General features: G+C 38.8%; 3 protein-coding genes across 7 annotated transcripts; 1 reads left to right on the forward strand and 2 right to left on the reverse strand.

Moving 5' to 3' along the window:
• Positions 1 to 177: 177 nt before the first annotated feature.
• LOC127010359 (N-alpha-acetyltransferase 38-B, NatC auxiliary subunit-like) lies at positions 178 to 2,532 on the reverse strand. Its single transcript, XM_050884317.1, has 3 exons — positions 1,749 to 2,532; positions 1,049 to 1,202; positions 178 to 454 (listed from the first exon to the last, which is right to left on the reverse strand). The coding sequence occupies exons 1-3, from the start codon at positions 1,845 to 1,847 to the stop codon at positions 330 to 332; spliced, it is 378 nt and encodes a 125-aa protein (XP_050740274.1). The 5' UTR covers positions 1,848 to 2,532; the 3' UTR covers positions 178 to 329.
• Positions 2,533 to 3,899: 1,367 nt separating this feature from the next.
• LOC127010360 (protein phosphatase 1 regulatory subunit 21-like) lies at positions 3,900 to 16,770 on the forward strand. Its single transcript, XM_050884318.1, has 18 exons — positions 3,900 to 4,111; positions 8,803 to 8,871; positions 9,102 to 9,227; positions 9,347 to 9,433; positions 9,621 to 9,779; positions 9,881 to 10,082; positions 10,474 to 10,664; positions 10,793 to 10,983; positions 11,415 to 11,542; positions 11,712 to 11,804; positions 11,966 to 12,093; positions 12,535 to 12,669; positions 12,902 to 13,096; positions 13,554 to 13,655; positions 13,887 to 14,024; positions 14,134 to 14,255; positions 14,589 to 14,694; positions 15,507 to 16,770. The coding sequence occupies exons 1-18, from the start codon at positions 4,055 to 4,057 to the stop codon at positions 15,525 to 15,527; spliced, it is 2,250 nt and encodes a 749-aa protein (XP_050740275.1). The 5' UTR covers positions 3,900 to 4,054; the 3' UTR covers positions 15,528 to 16,770.
• LOC127010362 (iron-sulfur cluster assembly 2 homolog, mitochondrial-like) lies at positions 16,487 to 24,324 on the reverse strand. Of its 5 annotated transcripts, none has more exons than XM_050884320.1 (4): positions 24,250 to 24,324; positions 20,427 to 20,502; positions 17,256 to 17,522; positions 16,487 to 17,022 (listed from the first exon to the last, which is right to left on the reverse strand). In XM_050884320.1, the coding sequence occupies exons 1-4, from the start codon at positions 24,275 to 24,277 to the stop codon at positions 16,848 to 16,850; spliced, it is 546 nt and encodes a 181-aa protein (XP_050740277.1). In that variant the 5' UTR covers positions 24,278 to 24,324; the 3' UTR covers positions 16,487 to 16,847. The 5 variants fall into 5 exon arrangements, with proteins under 5 accessions (XP_050740277.1, XP_050740282.1, XP_050740279.1 ...); XM_050884325.1 differs by lacking the exon at positions 24,250 to 24,324 and adding an exon at positions 20,873 to 21,079; XM_050884322.1 differs by lacking the exon at positions 24,250 to 24,324 and adding an exon at positions 20,892 to 21,078.
• Positions 24,325 to 24,361: the final 37 nt, after the last annotated feature.

Raw genomic sequence — 24,361 nt, forward strand, 5'->3', positions numbered from 1 at the left:
GACACTTATCTAAGCTATTCTTTGAGTAAATCCTTAATGATTGACTGCAGACTGCATATGTGTGTGAGTGAATGTTGAAGGGACCCATTTTACTGAGTGGCCTTACCTCTAAATCACTTATCTGCTTACTTGTCTTAGGCACCCCTACTGTATGTGGTGGATAATGAAAACAACAAGGTAATTACGGTATGTGCTTATTTTAAAGACCCATCATAAAGATAGTGATGAGTTGTCATAGAATGCAGACCAAGAACTTAGCTAATGCAAAGAAAATAAACAAATCATTCTAATATCTAGACAAAGTATGACCTGAGGTGTCGTGGATAAGATCATGAGTATAAACTTGGTGGAGCAGCAGGTGGTTGAGAAGCTTCGTCGATACAGATTGATATTATGTGACGTCCAGGAATCATTGCCAGGCCAAGAACACGAGGTTCCTCTTCTCTTCCATCCTCTGGAGGGTTGAACATTTCTTTTTCATCAATACACTTCCATAATACTACATGAAATGAGATAGTGAAAGACTGGAAGCTATTGCATTAGTACAATGTTGAGAAATGGCTTTTTGAGAGCTGTGAAGGTCATAACAGGTACAGATGAACCTTGGCTTGAAATGCTTTGACTTTTTTTTTTTTTGTGTGTGTGTGTGTGCGAATGTAGTAGAATTCTGTAGATAGCATTAACAATAAAATATATTTTGTTAGATTATTTTGCTCATCTGTAGGCTATGACAAATGTTCTGAGGTGTGTGGGGAGGAGGAGGAGGGGGCAGTAGATGTGAATTCAATGTGCAATATGTTCAATTTTGGATTAGTTTCTCCTAATATAACTACATAACTAAATCATAAGTTGATGACCACATCTATAGTATAGCAAGTATTAGATTTAGCAAAAAGATTATTACTGATCATATATGAATTGCATGGATGTGTTAGATCTGCACTGGCTGTTTATAATGAAGGTAATAGAGGGATGCCAAGAAAACAAACTATACCATAATTACATTTCAGGTCAACTAGTGATATACTATAAACCCAACGCTACCTACCATCAGGTCTGAGATGCTCGGTGCAGGACCCAAGGATGATATTATTGTCTCTGTCAGTGCAAACAAAGGAGCCAACGAGAGTCCTGCCGTCCGTCATCTCTATCTTCATGGAGGAGTGCAGCCACTTCTCCAGCTTCATGCGTCCTGGTGTGCTCTGTGAGTTATGAACAATGGCTAAGAGTTAACCTGTGTCTGGGAAGAAATTAGAATAGTGCGATAGGTTACTATTACAGCGACAATGGATCACTATTTCGGTCATACTAGGTTACTATCATTAGACTGAGGTAGGGTTCTGTTAGTTTAATTAAAGAAAATGTAGCAAATCTGGGCTTGGATCCAGTGATGACATACCCTGCCATCATAAGTGGGTGTAATTCTGGAGTTTTATAAAAAAAATCAGTGGAGAGATTGGAGGCCCCATTTAATACCCTCATGCTTTTATTATCATTATTAATCCCTATCCTTACCCTTCTCTTACACTGACTACCCTGACATAATAAATCCCTATCCTTACCCTTCTCTTACACTGACTACTGACATAATAAATCCATATCCTTACCCTTCTCTTACACTGACTACCCTGACATAATAAATCCCTATCCTTACCCTTCTCTTACACTGACTACCCTGACATAATAAATCCCTATCCTTACCCTTCTCTTACACTGACTACCCTGACATAATAAATCCCTATCCTTACCCTTCTCTGAGGCTGCTTGTCCGTGGGTGCATCTCCTGGCCTGTTACATCCATCAGTGAGGTCCACCAGGTGATCACGGAAGTCGCCCCCGGTCTTCATGGTGGGCAGAGGGGCCTAATAAGCACAAGGTAAATGGTGGTATAATATTATGATCCGGTGTGTGTCTGCCTCTCGCCCTCTACCTTGGTTTCAAAGCCAAATAAAACAGTTCATATATTTTGTTCCTTGGGGTGTTTATTCCTTGTTTCCTTCAGTGTTTTTGGGGGGCTGGTTGTATCCTTTCCTCTTCTTCAGTGTTCGTTCTTGTATCCTTTCGTCCTTGTATCCTTTCTGCCTTGTATCCTTTCGTCCTCGTATCCTTCTTCTTATTCAGTGTTTTATGGGGACTTGTATTATTTCTTCTTCCTCAGTGTTCGTCCTTGTATCCTTTCTGCCTTGTATGTCCTTTCTGCCTAATATCCTTGCTTCCTCTGTATTCTCCTTTTTCTTCAGTGTTTTTAGGGGGCTGGTTGTATCTTTTCTTCTTCTTCTTCAGTGTTCGTTCTTGTATCCTTCCTTCTTCTCCTTAATTCTTCCTTCGCAACAAAAACACAAGTGACAAGTTCCAGCGTTACCAGATTATCGTACTCAGAACATCGTATTTTCCTGTTTCTGACCCATAACAATTGCAGAAAAACATCGATAATTAACCATCTGAACTCTAATTGTAAATGTATATCGTTATCAGTGTAGGCTCGACAGTTTTGGGCCTCAAGCAGACGAAAAAAGTATGCCTAGTACGACAACCGCGTCTCCTCAGCTGATTGGAAGTGTCAATTATTTTTAAGGAACTCAAAACAAAAGATATTTATTTAATTTTTTTACTATTTTCTTATATATTTAACTATAAAAAGAGTGTTTATACATACATCTGATATTATTATTTTTTCTGTAAGTATTAAAATCATATCAAACTGCATTTAGAAATAATACATGATAATATCTTTCTTACTTATTTTTACACCATTGGATTTGATTGATTGAAATAACTGGTATTAAAATATATGTCCTGAGTTATGTAGTTCCAAATAAATGCCAAATAGTCTGAATAAATGGTAAGAAGACCAATAAATTATAAAACTCTGAGAGGCGGAGAAGGAGGTGTTGCCGTTGCCAGATTGTCGTACTCAGCCTCTTGTATTTCTCGATTACCAACCCAAAACTGGCTCCTCCACTCCAATAACTGGCTTCATATATAGTTATCGCTAAAAAGGATAGTTATTGATATTTCTTGGCAATAATTATGAGTCAGAATGTGATGTGATGTGATGGTGTCGGAGGTATTGCCCTTACAACGGAACCTCCTGTTGTCTATTCGTCTTGGTCTTGCTTCTAATATTTTCTCTCTTGCCTTCCACGTCTGGTGTAGCATCTTTTTTTTCTCCTTCAGTTTTACGTCTTCGAATAGGAATCTTCCAATTATTTCCTCTTCGGCTTCCTGGTACGGCTGCTACAGTTATATTGCAATTTCATGGTGCTACCTACACATGTATTAATAGTTGTATAATCACACTCTGTCCTGTCCCTGCCTGGGGGGGGTGGTGTCCTCCCTTCTCTCCCTTGTTGTTTACCTGCAACAATAAACTATCAATCAATCTTCTTCTTGTGTCTTGCAGGAACGGGCACCATAGCACAAAATGATTGGTGTTTTCCATCTCTGCTTCACACACCTTGCACTCTGTCTGTCTGTTTGTGTGTCTGTTTCTGTCATTTAATTGTAGGGTATTTGACCCCACTGGCCTTGAACAATGTCACTGATGATGGGCAGTTGTCGTATATTTCCTCTTCTTGTATTGATTCTTTCCATTGTCTGTATATACTCAAACTTGTCTTATTTGCCATTTCCAAAGTTCATTACTCGTTGTCCCACTTAAACTATCAATCAGTCAATCAGAACATGATCTTGATGTCACAGGTGGCTCGGGATTTCTCCCCAGCCCTTTGTATCGGCAGCTCTGAGTACGATAACATGGCAACGGTGTGAAGTGTTGTTATAAAGGAAGTGGATTGTCGTACTCAGCCTCTTGTATATGTCGATTACCAACCCAAAACTGTCTCCTCCACCCCAATAACTGGCTTCATATATAGTTATCGTTAAAATGGTTAGTTATTGGTGCTTCTTGGCAATAATTAAGAGTCAGAAGCCAGGAAATAGGATGCTCTGAGTACGATAACATGGCAAGGGTGGGAGGGAAGTGTTGTTGTTATGAAGGAAGTGTCTCCCGCACCCCGTCACGCCCACCGCCGCCGCCGCCCCGCCGCTCGCCATGGACTCCCCGGACGTCAACGCGAAGTACCAGAAGCTCGCCACGGAGTACTCCAAGGTAAGGAAGAGAGTCTGGTCTCGTTCTATACCTCTTGCGTGACACTAGATACCCATTAGACAAAAGGGTGCATGCTTACCTTTAGTGATGGTTACGTTTAGTTATAGTTTAAGAGGCATGGGAGTCAGTGCTCTTAAAGGGTGCCTCTTCTCTGTCTCTCAGTCTCATACCGATCATATTTACTTCTGAATGTGTTCCCAAGAAATAAAGTCACCCAAGCTCAAAAGTGTCAGTAAAGTTTTGATTTGGCTCTTAACCCGGTAGCCGGGGGAATCATGTTTCTTAAAGGCCCCTCTAAGCGAGAAAAATGAGAAAAAATCATCACTCACGCAAACCATTTCATAATATATATCAATGCATTTGTTATCAGTTTATGCATCATCTATTTTTTGGGGGGTTTATATCATGGCAAAAATGTGGCCCGTCGCTGGTTTCTTACTTAGATGGGGAGAACCCCATCTAGAATCAGGTGACGCCTCCAACCAAGACAGCAAGTAGATTGTCCTTTAGATGTTCTGATGGTTGGCTGTGGCATCACCAAGACCACACAAACAACTGCCATTATACTCTTGAGCAAGTGCCAAGACAATATAGTCAGGTTGGCAATCCCGAGTGGAGACACAGCACAGCACAGCCACAGCACAGGACACAAGTTTACAAGTCAAGGAGATACTCAACAACCCAAAGTCAATCAAAATCATACAAAATTTGACCGAGAGAAGTGTGGAGATGCCATTTGAAAGCACTTACAGAATCCACCACGACAACTGATTCGGGTAAATTATTCCAAATGCTAATGACCCGCACTGAGAAGAAACGAGCTCGAACATCAGTGTTGTAACGAGGAACAAAAAGCTTAAAGGGGTGGCCTCTTGTGTCTCAGTTGAGATTTCTAACAAAGAGGTGACCTAGATTCGGACAAAACCCTTTCAGAATGTTGAACACCATAATGAGATCAGCTCTAATAATCTTCCTTTAATGGAATAAAGACTCAATCTAGCGAGACGTTCACTATATGTCAGATCATGGAAACCGATAATTTTCTTGGTCCACCTCCTCTGAACATTTTCTAAAAGCCTAATGTCTCCTGTATAACCAGTGAACCAAACCACAGAGGCAAAGTCCAAGATAGGGCGAATATGCGAGATAAAAACTGCCTTCATGAAATCAGGAGATCTGCAAAGGGTACCCTTTAGAATACTGTAACCACTGCCTCCAGCCTTGCCAGTGATTTCTCTCACATGCAAATGAAACTTTAGGGAGGAATCCACCCTGACCTCAAGATCCTTATAGTTGTCTACATCTTGTATGGGTTGGTTTCCAATAAAATATGGTAAAGGAGCAGGAGCATAAAGGAAATTCCTACAAAAGTTCATTCTGGCACATTTACCAACTGAGAAAGATAAACCCCAAGAGCTGCTTGTGTTGTAAAGAGTGTTTATGTCTGCAAAATACTGTGAGAAATTAATTGGTTAGACTTAGAAATTTCAGTAGCTAGGTATAATTTAAGATCATCAGCAAATAAACAAAACTTACAATTTAGTTCTGAAACAACATGATTAATGTAAATGAGAAAAAGCAAGGGACCAATTACCGACCCTTGGGGAACACCACTGCTTACATCCGCTCAATAACTCTTACTACCATGGACAACTACTTGCATCTTTCTCCCACTCAAATAGGCTTTCAGCCATCCCAGCAAACACCCCCCAATCCCAATACTAGACAGCATTGTGAGTAATAATCTATGATTAACAACATCAAAAGCTTTCTTGAAATAAAAAAAATATCATATCCACTGACATACCACTATCATAGAAATGAGTCACATAGTCATGAGTATACAACAGTTGCTCGAAAACTGATCTGCCCAATCTAAAACCATACTGATGCTGTGAAAGTAAGTTATTATCTTCCAAATAAGAAGTAAGTTGAGACACAATTATTCTTTCAAAAGATTTACAGCACACTGATGTCAAACTGATTGGTCTATAGTTGAGGGGATCAGAATGGATTCCACCTTTGAACAGTGGCATAACATTAGCATCTTTCCAGTCAGATGGGACTTGCATTGATAAAAGAGATTTTCTGAACAACAAGAGCAAAGGATAACTAATGGAGGGGGCACATCTCTTTAAAAATACTGAAGGTATACCATCAGGGCCACAACAAGCAGAAGATTTCAGCTTAGAAAGGATAATCTCAATTTTAAAAATATCAAAACTAAATATATTAAATATAAATGAATTGTCACAATGCTGAACAGGATAAGGATTCAATAAGTCAGCAGAAGAAAATACACCAGAGAATGCATCAACAAAAAGATCTGCCATGTCAGTTGTGTCAGCGCACCAGCCATTATCTCCATACAGTGGTCCAATAGTAGGACGCTGAACCTTCTTGCTATGAAGATAGGAGTGAAAACGTTTAACATCAGGATTTCCGGGAGAAACTAAAGATCTTTCATATTTAATTACAAATTGATGGACAGCATCTTTATATAGAACAGATATTGTCTTAAAAGAATGCCACAACCTTAAGGCTATTGGGGAAGATCTGCCAAACTTTGTCCGAGCATCCTTATACTTCAACCATACTTGGCGTTTATGCCATTTTAAAGAAAGAGGTATAGATTTTGCCCAAGGAGGTTTCCTGATTCCTGATGCTTTCTTAATTGGAATAAATAGCTGAATGGCATTAAGCATTAAACTTTTAAATCTTGAATATGATTGTTCAATATCTAAGCCAAGGAATTCATTATCCCAATCAAAAGCTGGTACACGGTATAACCACAGATTTGGCCCGTTGCTGCTACCGGGTTAAGAGGCATGGGAGTCGGTGTTCTTAAAGGGTGCCTCTTCTCTGTCTCTCAGTCTCATACAGATCATATTTACTTCTGAATGTGTTCCCAAGAAATAAAGTCACCCAAACACAATTAGTCTCAGTAAAGTTTGTGATTAGGCTCCAAAGTGAGGCGAGGAGGGTCTCTTAAACGGACTACCTTGACATGTTAAATCTCATCACAGCGGAGTCAATAGCCTTCGTGACATCCTGTACAGTACCGTAGTATATTTTGGGGCATACGCTGTAGCTGCGCATGACCTCGGTACTCATTGCCATCACATTAGCCCTTGAGCCTGTTTACTCACTTGGTTGACCCATCTGTTCTCTATAGCACAACAAGGAAATATAGTTGAAAAAGTTGGGTGGGCCAAAAAACTGCCATCATGCCAATCCATAGATTAATGAATCGTAGTGGGACAGCCATGTGTAACTTTATGGGCTGGAAGGATGTGCCATAAGCAGTATACTTGCATTCAATCTTGAAAATCATAAAGCAGATTAGATAAGTGAGTGTGTAGGGCAGACTTGAAACTGGCAAATTTAACCCTTTCAATACATGACGCAGACGTCGGCATCACAGTATGGAAAGGGTTAAGAGGAAATGGAAGAGAGTTAATCCTTTTCTATACCTCTTCATCCTCTTAACCCTTTCCATACTGTGACACTGCCATCTGCATCACTCTATTGAAAGGGTTAAATAGATTTTGAGATTGACAACAAATATCGTAAATTTAGGTAGTACATTGTTCAGGACAAAATTAACATAAATGAGAAAAAGCAGAAGGCCAAGGACAGAGCCTTGCGGCAATCCACTCAAGACGTTTGTTTGTGAGCTGCTGGATCCTGATACAGAAACCCTCATGGTGTGGCCTGTTAAGGAGTCACTAAGCCATCCCAGTAGAGATTGACCAATGCCTATCAAGGATAATTTAGTGATTAATAACTGGTGGTTTTCTACATCAAATTTCTTGTTGAAAGTCAAATGATATAACATCTGAATTAATCCTCTATCAAGCCAAAGAGTTATACTGTTATTAGTGTGAAGCTTCTCATCAACAGACTGATTTTTGCGAAAACTGAACTGGCAAGACGTTATAAGTTAATTATTATCAAGATAGTCATAAAGTTGATTTGCAATTAATCTTTCTAGGGTTTTGCAACATACGGAAGTAAGACTAATGGGGCTATAATTTAGGGGTTCTTATCAAGAGCTTTTTTAAAAAGGGGATAACAAGTGGTTGTTTCCAGAGTTCTAGTCATTACAGATTTAACAAAAATCAAGTAAATTGGGTAATCAAAATTTAGAGCACCCCGGGACTCAGGGTCAGTGAGTCATCCGGGTCACCACAGTTTGACATGTTATGGTGCTGTTGTATCATCACGCAGATGTTAGTAATCATAATGAACATCACCTTAGTGCTAAGAGAACTCACAATGGATGGTTGAATAATGTGGACATGAATATGAGTATTCGGTTCATTATCCAACCTGCAGGATACAATGGCAATATACAAATAATAATAACCATTCACTGAATGTCCACGAACTTACAACATCCTTTGTAGTTAAATATGCTGTTCAGCAATAAGTTTCAGATCCAGACTGTCCGTGCCCTAACTCTGAAGGACAATGCCCTCATCCTTTTGTTTTAACTTAAGCTCAGCCAAATAGCCTATGGCAGTAAAGGGGCTGAGTAAAATGTCAAGATATCTTTGGAAAATGCATTATGAAATGTTAGGAAATATGATGATTATACATAAAGACTAATTACCAAATATATTGATACTAATCATAGTTAACAAAGTTTCTTGACAATTGAAGGTTAATGTTTTGTTTTCTTATTTCAGCTCCGAGCCCAAAACCAGGTGCTGAAGAAAGCTGTCGTTGATGAGCAAGGAAAAAACTCACAGCTATCTGTAAGTTGTCACATGATGACAAGATTGAACTGATGTAGAACTGTAAGAAACTATGTCATAGTATTCCCATAATGAACACTCAGTTCTGTTACACAGTTTGTTATATTTATGCAGTTATCCTCAATTCCATTATCGTTCCAGACTAAGAAATAGTTGCATGTTACCATGTTATCAACTGTTGTGTCAATCACTGAATTTGCTTTTTTTTTTTTTTTGTATTCTTTCTAAAGGATTTAATGAAGACACGAGATCAGCTGCTGAGGAAGGCTGAGCAAGAGAATGACTCCCTCTCCTTCAGAAATCAACAGCTAACCAAGAGATTAACACTTCTACAAGAGGACCTGGATGAAATACAGGTTTATGATGTAGATTTTTTTGTGCGTGTGTGATTTACCTTTACCTGTGGTGTGATATATTTGAGTGAGTGATTTTATTGCCAACTATATGTATGAAAATTTTGCATTCATACTTTCAGACAAAGGGGAAAAAAGGAAAAGGCAAGGGCGAGTCAGTGGTTGATGGAGCTGTTGCTGACGCAGACGTATTCACAGAAGAACTTCATGTGGGTATCTGTATTACGCAAGCCATCCGTTCTCATTTAACCTTCTCTTTTTTTATATTTTTTTGTGTGTTCTAAATATAATGACATATTTGCCATGTATAGCATGCTTAAGTGAAATAAAGTCTTCCCTATGTTGAGTGGTGTTACATAAAATGGTCATATCTTTAGTTTCACTCAATCTTTGCAGTTAAAGATTCAAGAAAATGCAAGATTACAGTCAGAGCTTGCAGAAAGTCAGACAACACACCGTAAACGTTTGTCCGAATTTGAAACACAACTTGATGCAGCCAAAAGAGAAACACAAAAATACAAGGATATGCTGCAGCTTCGAGAAAGATCGGCTAATGTAAGTCTTCTGTATATTTGGATTTATAATGTCACTGAGAATATAAACTGTGTGATATTTTGTGGTTTAAAAATCTTCATGTGGTTTAACTTTACTTACAGGATATGATTAGCCAGTTAGAGAGTGAGAGGGTTCGTCAGGAGGTTGTGGCCCAACAGAGACAAGCTGAGTTACAAGCTTTAAAGGAACAGGTGGCCAGACTACAGGAAAAGCTCAGTAGTGAGGCCAGCGGCAAAACTTCTGTTGTAGACCAGCACTCTCAAAGGGACACCCCAGATATGGGATCAACTGCTGCCCAGAGAGGTGGGAAAACTTTTTCCATACTTATTTATTTACTATATATGTGGCACATACATGCAACATATAGGATAACACTATGGGTCGTATTATAAGACATTTTGCAGCCCAAGGACACCTATTTGACAAGGCCTTCGCAGGAGTTGTGGGCATTTCCAGGAGTAGTTTTATGACCCTGGTGGTACTTTAACCCTTCTTCTGTACCATGAGCCTGAAAAACACTCATTAGAACCTGACTGATATCCCCCTTTGACCTTTAGAAGTAGCTGATGTGAGAAGGGAAAGTGTCTTGTAATACCAGCCTATATATCAAGCAGACCAAATTATCATATGAACTAACAACAATATGGAATTAGTAACAAGTACATGGATTGATTATTCAAATTTATAATTCCAGGACCAGGGTCAAGCAGCCTTAATATTCCAGTACAAAATGGAAGAGAGAAATCTTCCAGTTTTACAGCAAGGAGTTTAGTGGATACCTTTGATGGTTTGATTCAAGAAATGTCACAAACATTTGCCAAGTTTTTGTGTACCTACAGTACAAGAGTGAAACTGCATGATCATCAGTCAGATGTTAAGCAAAAAGTATGTAGATCAAATACTTACTGTCCATATGCTTATACACTGTGAAAACATCAGTCTAGTACTCTTAATGTTTCTACATAATTGTATTTATAGTGATAGGATGTAGACATTACCTTCATTTTTTCCAGTTAATAGAGCATTTGCGGTCAGCTGCTATCCCATGGCAGTCTCTGACAACAGCATATCATCAGTTGGCTGAGACTGCCTCTTCGGAGGAATTTGTTGCTATAGAAACCTTGGTGGGACTGTCCACTGTAAGCCAGCAAGTCAGTTCATGTGTTGCGAGTTTACGCAAAGTCCTACCCCTCGTGGTACACTGGTAAGTCCATCATTTGCTCCTCTCTATGGTAGGAGCATCAAGAAAGCAAGTTACCCACTTGGAGGCTTCCGACACAAACCTTTTTCATCCCATGTCAAGAATATGCCAATATTACTACCAGTAGGTGCACCTTCATGTGTGTCACCTCTGGTGTCCTGCATGAGCAAATGCACCAAAATGTCCTGACCATTGTTACCTTGTTAGCTTGCTTTCTCTCTGTCAGCCCACTCACTCTGACTGCCAACACAGGTTGGCACTGGTAGCCTGTGAATGGATAACTTGCTTTCATTATGTTCCTACTATAAGACATCCCTCTGGTCTTGTTCTTGTTGCCCCTCCTTTTATGAACAATTTTCACCTGTATCCAATGAAACAGCCACTCATCAGTTATTTTGAACACCACTAATAGTGTATTGTATATTTATGCCCAGGGTTTGTGAGGGGAGCAAAGGCCAGGCAAGCACAGACCGAAGTAGTGCCTCCTGGAGTGCAGCATTCAGCCGGCTGGTGTCCTCATTGGGATCCCTCACCCCTTACGTTAACACTCTTGCCAACCAGAGTAAGTACCAAGGAGGGAAGATGTCAGGCTGTTTAATGTGGCGTGAGTATAAACTACGTTAATCTCAGGAACATTATGTAGTCTAACCATGTATGGAACTCAATATGATAGAGGATATGTCTACCATTCAAATCTTCTGTTGTAATTATGTCAATACTTATTTTTCAAGGCACACCGAACTCCAGCATTCCCCTCAGTGCACAGGGCCGCATCATCTCCATGCTAAGTGACCGCCTCAGTAACTTGCATGCAGCCCTCAGAGGTGAGCCAGCAACATAGTATTGCATGTTCTGTATTGACTGCATTTCATTTAAAGTGGGATTTGGAAATATGATGTCGCTGCCTAGTTTTATTTTTCTTCTCTTTATGAATTTTCAGCTCAGACACAAGATTACTGAACTCTCTTGAACCCATGTATTTCAGAGGCCACAAGTGCATACCAAAGGAAAGCTGAGAGTGAGAAAGAGCTTTATTTAATATCGTCCGATGCAAAGGCTATCAATGAAGAGATATTTAGTGTTCTCTCTTCACTTACTCTCACAACTGGTAAGGTTAGTATGCATACCTTTTGCCAGAATTTTAAATAACAAAAGGAATTTCATCAGTAGAAAGTGAGTCTCATTACCCATAAATTATTTGGGTCAAGCAGCCTCGTCTACTGTAACACATGACATTGAGTGTTGGTCATGGAAATCTGCCCCCTCTTCATATTTCCTGAGTTTGTCCATGGAACTTGATTATGTGTCTTTTTAGGATCTGGTATTTCTAGATAGGCATGTGCAGGGGAAAAGGTGGCCATGTCAGGTGTACAATGAAGAGTGAATGGCACCCTTCCTCATATTTACCCTTGTTTTTGTCCCTTGTATTCTGTTTAGCATGCACATCCTTGACATTTCCAACATGTATGAAATGACCATAAAGTTTCTTGGTGAACTAGGCCTCAGAAGATTTTTGAGACACACTGATGTTTTCTTTTTTCTTTCCTCTCCCAGATGTCTCATATCTTCAAGGAGCAGGTGGTGCCTTCCTGGAATCGAGGGGGATCCACCCCCAGCACACCCTCCTCACCCTACCCAAGTATGCCTTATTCCCTTAGTAAATCAAGAACTTCCCTCTGTGGTGTTCAAGTAAGTACAACATTGGTGAAGAAGAATGTTCTCACTGTTTCTGTATTTCTTTGTCACATTTGCAATGATAAACTGAGGGAGAGTCATTTGTGTTCTTTGGGTAAAGGAGACAAATCAAGGAAGGCAAAACCTCCATTTCATAAAACCAAGGAAGGACCTGGAGAACATTGGGGTTATAACTATAGTTGCATAGGTGGATATGGTCATTTTATTAATAAGAGACCTTTTAAAGGATGATGGGCCATCAACACTGTATGATGGCACACCGGTGAGCCCATTAGACAGCACTGCACATGGGGACATCGAGGCCTCCCTCATGAAGCAGTTGGCTCTGGCCACCTCAAAACTTACTCAGCTAGAAGCAGAGAGAGAGCACTGGAGGCTAGAACATCAGCTCTTACAATGCAAGCATCAAAAGGAAGCAAAGGTGTGTATTTCAAGTTTGTATTTGTAATTTCTTTATTCATTAGACATTTTGTATTTTGTGATATCAGATTCTTTGATAATTTAGTGCTGCATATTGAGATGGAGTAGAAGTAATTTTAAGTGGATAGTAAGTAGCATGAAACATTAAATAAAGTCAGAGGGAATTATGTAAGATCATTATGGAAATTCATCTCAGTAACAAGTTCATCACATAAGCTAGATTTGTAAGGAAATTTTTAAACCAAAAGAAAACAAAAATAAGTTCTGAGAGGGAATACATAAATGAATGGAGAAGCTTTGCCCGGTTATGAGAAATGAACTAGACAGAACTGGATCATTGAAAACAGAAGTGAAAGTTTGATAATTTGATAATAGTTAGGGATGTGCAAAAAATCATTAAATATCAAACTGGACAATGGTTTTGAGTGCTTGGGGTATTTATTTTACTGTGTATACAGAGAGTTCGAGAGCTGGAGAAGCAGCTGAAGGGGGAAACAGCCTCTATAAAGGAAGAAGACCACAAGGAATACTCGTCGTCCATCTCCTCGGCAACATCACTGGTGAATTATTGATATATATATGATTTTTCATTGTCTTTGACATTACACAAGACTTTCATCTGTTAACTTCTTAGCATTCCTTTATATTCACAATTATTATAAATGAGTAAAAGGTTCATGATGATGATGCATATTCAGTGATAGTGACAAAAGCTGTCACATTGTGTATATCAATTTTGTCATAATATTTCATGTATTTAAGTTTTCATACATGTAATTGCAATTCGTTAGGTTGGGGAGGTGCAGGGTTGTGATGGGGCATTCGACGAGAGGGAAAAGGATATCCGGAATCACTTCACCAACCGCTGCTCACACCTTTACATGCAACTCACCTCAGCAACGAGCCAGGCTGCCCTCTACCAGAATGAGGTACATGACATTGTTTTCTGCAAGCTGTCCTGTTTTTATTCTCTAGTGTTTTGTGTCATAAAATTTTATACTTTTGATCGCTAGTGTGAATTTTTCTTGTGTCTTGCAGTGTGAGGCATTAATGAGGCGTTTGGCAGTGAGTGATGAATGTAGGGGTGCCAGTGAGCAGGAGATGGACAAGCAAAGAGAAAAAGTCAATCAGCTGAGAGAAACCCTTCAAACAACCAGCAGGTGTGTTTTATACTTTAGCATTAAATTCCTTACATATTCTTCCTGAGTCATATGCGACTTTTATATTCCTTACAATTTATAGATAAGGATAGAGGATTCTGAACCCTACTTTGAGTTTATTTGATTTTTATTTGGCATAGTTTAAATATATATAATTTTCTAAGGATAACACATGGAAATATATTGAATATTTCTATTCTATAATATTTACAGGCCTACCGGCCTCTTGCAGACTCCTGCGTTCTTATGTTCTTATGTAATATAGCTACTTTTTTTCCTTAGTAAATTAATAATGAACCATCTTTACACTAAATTCTGATAATGATATTTCAGAAACTATGAAGAACAAATTTCCACAATGTCGGAACACCTTGCTGACCTCAACGAAAAGTTGACAGCTCAGTCAGAAGTAATAGAACAGTTTAGGTTTGAAGCAAAGGTAAGCTCACAGTGTTGGTATTTTATCAGCCATAGTTGTTAGTAGTGGTTCTTATATATCTGTATTCCTAGCATTCAACTAGAAGTTACATTCAAGAATGGCTACCAGTTATCCCTACCCATACCTTTCTTACGCACTCATTGCTTCCCATACCTCCTTTCATCCTTCTGTTTTGACTTTGTTATGTATTTGGTATTGAATCAGGTCTGTAACTTTATTTAAGGAACATGAAAGCATGGGTTGAAGAGGTGAAATTAGGGAGGCAAATAAGTATGAATACGTAATTACACAATCTAGAGCAGGGGTTCTCAACCTAGGGTAAATCACCCCAAGAGGAGTAATTTGGTCTTTTCTGTGGGGTAATGGGGAGACAGAAGGCACCAAGAAAAAAGTCTTAGTAAAATCATACCCATTGTGTTAGGCTTCAAATTAGTACAGGCTGAATATGTCCTTCTCTGTCCTTTTTTTATTCCTGTGCCAAATATTCCACATACAAATTTATTAATAACTCTTCTAAGTATGGGTGCTAAGATGTAATTGTGGAAGCATGAGCAAAGAGGGGTAATGAGTGAAGGGAAGTGTGGAAAATGGGGCAGTGGGTAAATAATATTTGGGAACCCCTGATCTAGAGGAAGTGTGTGGGGGGGAGGGGGAGGAAGGCAAGATCTTCCATGTTCCTCGTCTGACTGCCCCTCGATCAGAGATTTATACATACAGATTGTTAAGTTATATGGCACCAAATTTTGGTGATTATCTACCTAATTATTTCCATCATGTAAGCATTGCCTTATTTTTGTTTTTATTCTTTTCAGAGTAAGAAGAGCAAGAAGTGATAGAGATGAGACCCAGGTTGGTTAATTTTTGTAACATAATCAGCGGTCCGCATAAACTCCTGAACTTGCGCGACTTATTTCTACTGCATCATTATGTTGTAAGACCTATTTATCATCATCACCAGCAGCACCGTCACAATCTCATCATTGATACTGCTATCATTTCCATCAGCCATTAGTTTGGAGATCAGGTACTAGTGATTTCAGTGTGTCACTGTGTGTGTAGGATCTTGGTCCTTAGTATATACTAGTGTAGTAGTATATAACTTACATTCCTGAGCATTTTCACATGTGATATATCATCCTTTATTTGTTGTTGTTATCATCCCACCTAGTTTTTGCTGGTAATGTGTTAGAGAATGATCATGTTTGAGATTATTATAATTATTATTTCAAAATGTTTATCCTTCCTAAAAAACATAAATTTTAGTTATAACTTCAAACAATAGAGATTACATTGATATATCAAAATTTGTTTGAGTAAGTGTACTAAATGATAACTTTTATTAACACTTGGTTGTTACTCAAAACAAGAACTTGGAGGGAGCCTTAATTAGTTTACTATATTCATGGTATTAAATAGGGTCTCAAGCTGGCGCTTGAGATAATAAAGGAATGTGTGTGTGTGTATGTGTGTGTGTGTGAGAGAGAGAGAGAGGGGGGCAGAGAAATTTCCAGTTAATGATTCCCTTCCTCAAAACTATTGCAAATTTACAATACTGTATCTCATGATACTACTGTATTATTGATATTATGAAAACTGAATTAAGGTAACACCGAAGAAAATTATAATAAATATTTAATCATGAAAGAAGCTTTATTATTTCAGTTATCTCAGCTGTAAAAGTGGATGTTGAATGTAATTTCAGAATTCCTTGGTCTCCATGCATACCTGTTTACGTACCTGCTAATACTAAGTGTATATCTGTGTATAGTGAGCAAGGTAAGCAAAATCCATATATTTTATTTTATATATTTTTAGTGTAGGAACTGCCATGAATATAACCATGTTCTTATTTATTACTCATATGTAACAATATACTGGTATTAGTTCAAACACATGTTTGATAATGGTTTTATAATCTCAAGATTGTAAAATCAGTATTTTTTGAGCCTCAGGCCTTCCTGCCACCACTATACTTTACTTAAAAGCTATACTAAATTGTCTTTACAACAAAGCACTTTTGCATTAAAACATTTTATATGCCAATATGTTACAAAAATAATCTTATGTACAAATTTACCTCCTCTTTATTAACCTTGCATCATAAGTCCTACTGTACAGCAGTTATATCATGCATACAAAAATGTACCTAAAACCTACAGTTTTATTGCAAAAGATGCTCCACATGAGCAGCCTCCCTCAGCCTGTGGATTGTCAACAACTCTGAATGCTGCTCTTATTAACTCTGAATGATAGTCTATGATGGAGCCTCGTACAAAGTCAAGCGACGTTTCATCTATTACCACTTGTACTCCATCTCGTTCAAAGACTCTAAGAAAGAAAAAGAGAACAATTTTAATTTTCTAACTGGGTAATCCATCAAGACAAAATGTCATTATTTCTTGACAAGTGCTTAAATTCTGCAGATAAAGAAAAATTCTGGTACCAGGACCTATTCATCATGGTGCCAATCTTGGCTTCAGTTTTTACATACAGCTTGCAACTCAATATAACATGGAAAAAAAAAGAAACTATATCAATTCACAGCACCCTCAGTGTCTTACCTGTCATCATCTTGTAGAGTTGTATCAAGGTCAAACTTATACTGAAACCCTGAGCAGCCTCCACCTTCAACAATCACCCTGAGGAAGGATTTGTCATCATCCTTGGTTATTTCCTTCAGTCTGGTCACACACGAGGGGCTGATGAGGAGGTCTTGGGAGGCACTGCTCTTCGTTGCCAGAGGCTGTGACTGGTGTGCTGAGGAGCTTAGTCTCCCAAGAAGGGCAGGGGATTGTGTAGGGAAGGTGTTCTTAGTTGACAATGGGATTCTGGAATGAAGAAAAACAAGTATATCAAGTAAATGAAAAAAAAAAAGAACTATGTCTGGCTCCCTTTACTCATGACTGCCTTAAACTGTTCAATGCCTTGTTAAATATAATTGTGGCTCATTACACTGAACAATATCAATGCTTAAAATTATTCCACAAAAGTTGAGGAAATAAAACATCAACTGACATAAAAAAGTATACAAAAATAATGACATTTACTAATTAATTGATATTTTCCACCAAGCAACCTATAATAGGCATACGCTATAGCTGTGTATAAAATAGAGGGTGCCTTGCCTTACCTCATCTGCCCAACAACTCCATTCCTGAGCAAACAAACCTCTCCATCAAGAACATCTCTGAGAAGGACCACATACCAATAGTCAACGTACATTAAACTAATCAAGAAGCCCCACCCCCTCTTCCGAAGCCACGGGAGCTGATTGGTTGGATGAAAGGAAGTTAGGAGTCAATGTTATCTTGGAGGGTGAGTGAGGGAGGGGGCAGAGCTTTGGACCAATTTCATGTATGGTGACGATGGCTTCTCTGCTTCTATGAATAAAGTGAGGTGAAAATACTAAATGACAAGTTACTGGAATCCATAACTACTATAGTCTATCGAATCTAACTTGAACCTTTAGGCACGGTTCCCCTGAGCCGCGCTAATGCCACCCCCCTTCTCTCTTATTTACGTTATATATAATATCTTTTGCTTGGCTGTGCAGGACACGAGAGTGAGACCTACGCGAGTCTTCAATGGTGGTGGAAGGGTGAATCGCATGAGCCACATTGCCAAGAGAAATGGAAGGTTTAGAGTCGTTGTCTTTCCCTCAAATCCCAACCCCTTCATATCACCATGAAGTCGTATTTATGTTTATATATATATATATATATATATATATATATATATATATATATATATATATATATATATATATATATATATATATATATTTCTAAAGTCCGCCTCCCCCCTACGCCCCTCAAGACAAGCCTGGGGAACCGGGGTTTGGGGGGGAAGCCAAAATCACTGAAAAATGGGCTTCCAAAATTTCCCTAGAAAAATCCTTAAATGAAGGAAAATTCCCTAGTCTCAAAAGTAAGGAAAGTCCCAACTTTATAACCTAACAGCCCCCCTCACCCCCCTGCTAACCAAAGGGGGGCGCCCCCCACATGTATGATGCGCCAGAAAATCTTTTTTTTTTTTTTTTTTCTTCGGTGGGTGAGCATATTTAAACTACTCCAACTGAACTTTATGACCTGCTAACGAGGGGGCTTCGCCCCCCTGGACCCCCCTCCTAACCAAAGGGGGCTGTGCCCCCCCCTGGACCCCCCCACTTCCTAAATTTCCCTAGAAAAATCCCTAAATTAATGAAAATTCCCTACATGGGGGAGGGGTCCAGGGGGAGCGCAGCCCCCCTTGGTTAGGAGGGGGGTCGAGGGAGGCGAAGCCCCTTCGTTAGCGGGTTGTAAAGTTCGGTTGGAGTAGTTTAAATATGCTCCCCACCAAAAAAATATAAAAATAAAAAAATCTGGCACATAATACATGTGGGGGGGGGCCAGAGGGGGGTGCAGCCCCCCCCCCCCCGGGGTTAGAAGGGGGGCGAGGGGGGCTGTTAGGTTATAAAGTTAGTACTTTCCTTACTTTCGAGACTAGGGAATTTTCCTTCATTTAGGGATTTTTCTAGGGAAATTTTGGAAGCCCATTTTTCAGTGATTTTGGCTTCCCCCCCAAACCCCGGTTCCCCAGGCTTGTCTTGGGGGGTAGGGGGGGCTGGAGTGGCGGAGGGGGAGGCTGACTTCTTAGAAAGTTTGGTAAAGATTCGTTTTAGGTCCGTACCAATATCTCATAATCTACTTTATGAAACATCACTATCTCTTCATATATCTTTTCTACAAACCTTCAACAGTCATGGAAATGCTTTGAAAATCCAATTCAAGGACTTTCTTTTACTCTTGAAAATAGGGGATAATGTTTACGAAAGCGCGTCGCCTCCTCTGGCGGCGGCCATGGCGACACTGCAGCCACCGCAGCCATAAAATAGCTCACAGAGGGTTTAGAGTCGGGGAGCATATTTAAACTACTCCAACCGAACTTTACGACCTACTAACAGGGGGGCTGTGCCCCCCTCAACCCCCCTTCTAACCAGGGGTTAGAAGGGCGTCGCCGCGGCCATCGCCAGAAGAGGCGACGCGCTTTCGTAAACATTATCCCCTATTTCCAAGAGTAAAAAAAAAAGTCCTTGAATTGGATTTTCAAAGCGTTTCCATGACTGTTGAAGGTTTGTAGAAAAGATATATGAAGAGATGCTGATGTTTCATAAGGTAGGTAATGAGATACTTGCACGGACCTAAAACGAATCTTAACCGAAAGTTTTACCGTATATATATATATATATATATATATATATATATATATATATATATATATATATATATATATATATATATATATATTCCATAAATAGATAACATACAGACTAACAGTGAGACAGATCACCATGCACAGGTCATCGCTAGATGTGTAAACAATGGGGGGTTACTTGGGCCAAGCCACAGGGCTCAAGTTAAAGTAGATGGACTAGAGTGTGTATAAGGTGCAGGTGCTCCGTGATTATAACTAAGATGCCGCTGAGTTAACCACTTCAGTGAGTCGGGTGTGATTCTGGAGTAATACATCAACGAAACCTAATTCTAGCCAAAGTGGGCTTGACAGAACCTCCACACCAACCCAGCATCAATATATAGCACGTTGTAAGCTACAGCTACTGCCAACAGGCTACAACGCAATAATGACGATGTAATATGCCCCTGCAAGATAGAAGTGCGCCATTTATCCTTAAAGCAGCAGGTATAGGGTTAACACTTTGAACTATTATCCTTGTATCATACTATTCTCCTTACCTAGATGTGGCTGCGAGTTGTGAAAGTCGAGAGGAGAGTCTCAGAGTACCCCCGAGGCCTGCCATTGCCATGCACTCTGAAATATATTATACTTAGAAACTCCTTTTCCAGTCATCGTCAACTAATTGGTCATCTGTGTTACATCTTCTACAATGTTTTACTAAGGGGTTAGTTTCCTTCAGGCATCACCACCAAAGACTACTACGATCTTGTTTATGTTAGGTAACTTTCAACACTACTCATGTCAAACCGTAAACATTGAATATAACTGTAAATATAGGCCCAAAACAGCCTTTAGAGCAACTATGAACTTGTTTATATGAGGTAACCTTCGTCAACACAGCTGAACGTCAGACTGTAAACATTGAACAACTGTAAATAAATGTCCAAAACAGCCTCTGGGACAAGCACAGGTGCCAGTAGGTGCAATTTTAAGTCATATTTACACTAAAAACAGGTATTTACAGGCTATCCCCGGCAGACTTGTATTATGGAGATGGTGAGCCGCAGAGGCCTTTCCTTGGACAGGTGGAGGTGTTAAAGTGCGTGCGTGTGAGAGGCAAGTGGAGGTGTTTAAGTGTGTGTGTGTGTGAAGCAAGGAGACTCCACAGACTCCTTGGTGTGAGGCGACGGCCGCGGCGCCGGTGTGTTGCGGGGACGGCCATCGATCCCGCCGCTTCAGTTGCCATTGGGGGCCTTTCTCTTCACTCTATACAGCCTAGATTTGTAGTATTTCTCGTCATTTTGGGGATATCTAGAAATGTGTTGATGCTTATCTAAGTATGGGGGGCACTTGGATGTAGTTTTTATATCTCCTTTACCGCAAACAATGAGATCTTACACTAGTGACAGGGAGAAATTTACAACTTGCAACCACACAGCCGCAGAAGACGGCGCCGAGGTCAGCGCGGCCTTTAAAACGTGTTCCGGGGATAGTCATGACACAACTTCAATATTTGCCCTTGAATGACAAACAAACGATTACAAAATGTAACTGTATGAATAAAATTATCAGATATATTCAGTGTAAAGGCATTAAAACATAGATCTTGCCCTTTTCTTAGCATGTAGCCTCCAGGAGCACCTTACTGTAGAATCTATGAATTTTTGTTATACGAATAATCTCACAGATAATAATATGGGAAAGTTCACCTGCCTGCTTACGTATGAATCTTTCTCAATGACAAGTTTACCTATGCTAGTAAAGGTACATTGCTAGAACTGTGCAAGGCTTGTGATAAAACATGTCCACTATGAAAATATTTATGAAGGGACCTATATAGGCTACTGCGAATGTCATGTACTAACTGTCCAGGCTCAATACCTAATAAGTTTTTTTTATAAAGCGTGTATACAGAGGGGAAATGATAGTGAGGTTATAACTAGGGAAATCACTGAATTGTCATGTACTAACTGTCCAGGCTCAATAATAAGTTTTTTTAACTCACTGAATTGTCATGTACTAACTGTCCAGGCTCAATAATAAGTTTTTTTTATAAAGCGTGTATACAGAGGGGAAATGATAGTGAGGTTATAACTAGGGAAATCACTGAATTGTCATGTACTAACTGTCCAGGCTCAATAATAAGTTTTTTTTATAAAGCGTGTATACAGAGGGGAAATGATAGTGAGGTTATAACTAGGTAAATCACTGAATTGTCATATACTAACTGTCCAGGCTCAATAATAAGTTTTTTTTTTTATATATATAGAGCGTGTATACACAGGGGAAATGACAGTGAGGTCATAACTAGGGAAATCACTGAATTGGTCTACTATTTAATTTTTGAGGGAGGCGCCGAACCTGGCCTTCCACCGTGAAAGATGTCCACAGTGAATGATCGAAATTAGTTACTGAGTTTTATTTATATTATAGCCTTTGTTGATGATGGTGAGCTAATCATACCCATTAGTTACAAATGCTAACTCGATAAGTGAAAGACTCAAGATACATACAGCTCCCTCCCTATATATATTTTCTATCTAAATTTCTCAATAATACAGGTGGCCTGATTTCGTTTGTAAATATATATTTTTCGTGACATTTTGCAGCCATGACTCTTATAGCTTCAGTTTTCCTGGTGGCCGTGTGTCATATACGTGTGTTGTATTTGTATTGTTTTATTTTGTATTGTATTGTATATGTATTGTAATAACAGTAATAATAATAATAATAATAATAATAATAATAATAATAATAATAATAATAATAATAATAATAATAATAATAATAATAACAATAATACAGTAGTAATAATAATAATTGTAGTTTTGTACTGTATTGAATTGTATTTGTCTTTTATTGTATTGTATCGTATTGAATTGTATTGTATTTGTATTGTTAGATTTGTCAAGAACCAGAAAATTTGGAAGACATAGATATAGATAAACAGTAAAAGTGAATCAAGATCGAACTACAGGGGGGAAAAACGATTATGTTATTCCGGTAAGACTTTGGTGAAATCATAGCAAGTTACTTCCTTTACCTTCCTGTTAATTTTCCACAGATCGAGTGTCAAAACTGAATGGTATAGTAAAAGAAGCTAACAACAGTGCTTTTACGCATGTGTTAATGACTGCACCATATTTTGACACAACAATAGAGATGCTTACTGTGTGTTTCTTATTTTTTTATTATGTGTCCTGACATCCCAATATATTGTCTTATGTAGGAACTTGCATGGATAAATTAATCAATGTCGATTTTTTTATGCATAGCTCAATAGTTTATTAGCATGTGCAAGTCTTGTCTTTATTATTATTATTATTTTTGTTATCATTATCATTATCATTATTACTACTGTATTATTATTATTATTATTATTATTATTATTATTATTATTATTATTATTATTATTATTATTATTATTACTATTATTATAATTATTAATATTAGTATTAGTATTGATATTAGTATTAGTATTAGTATTAGTTGTAGTAGTAGTGGTAGTAATAGTGTTAACAGTAGTAGTAGTAATGGCAGTAGTAGTACTATATAGTAGTATATTAATTCATTGAGTAAAAGAGCCTACAATCAGTGTCTAATCTGGCTATTGGACAAGGTGTATATGGCACGAGTTGAAGACCAAGTGGATTTGTCAGTGCAGACTTAGAAATGTGTTTTTATCGCATTCAAGCTGAACGTAAGCAATAATAACGAATGCAATGAACCCTTGTGTCCTTACGATACAAGGAAATAAAACTTGGCCTCTCTCTCTCTCTCTCTCTCTCTCTCTCTCTCTCTCTCTCTCTCTCTCTCTCTCTCTCTCTCATACTATATAACACAAAAAAAAAGAAATAAAAAAACATGCCCTTGTTCAGACGTCACATTTTGCTTCATAAACTGTTGCAATGAATTCTTTGAACAGTTATCTTGATTATATTTTTTATTTATAATTTTATTTTGACAAGAAACTTTTGCCAGGATCTGGGCATATATTAACTCCAGCGATGTAGATAGTCGTGATAAGCTGAGGGACTTACTGATGGATTAACAAACCTGTGAATCATGGTCGGTTCTGAGATGAGAGTACACATTCTTTTTCCAGCTCATAGATCTCTCTCTCTCTCTCTCTCTCTCTCTCTCTCTCTCTCTCTCTCTCTCTCTCTCTCTCTCTCTATAAATAGTGGAAAGCGTAAGTTCCGAGCCCCACCTAGATGGGTTTAAAATTAAGTAGCTACCTAGATGTCTTCAACCGGAGGGCCGCTGACCACTCACAGAAGGGCTTATATCGCTACTAATTGTTTGTGGATATAGTAAAGTTAGTTTTAGTGTTTTTGTCGCTTGTTATCTAGATTTTGCAATGCGCTGCGAGGTACTCACTGGTGCGCTCGCTCCTGGGTGGCGTCATTTTGGGGCGGGTGGATCGAGGCAGGCGGCTTCACGCCCAACTGGGCTATTTTTGGGAGGCTGGGCTGAAAATTGAAATAGTGTA

The sequence above is a fragment of the Eriocheir sinensis genome, chromosome 43, assembly GCF_024679095.1.
Source record: "Eriocheir sinensis breed Jianghai 21 chromosome 43, ASM2467909v1, whole genome shotgun sequence".
Classification (NCBI taxonomy): domain Eukaryota; kingdom Metazoa; phylum Arthropoda; class Malacostraca; order Decapoda; family Varunidae; genus Eriocheir; species Eriocheir sinensis.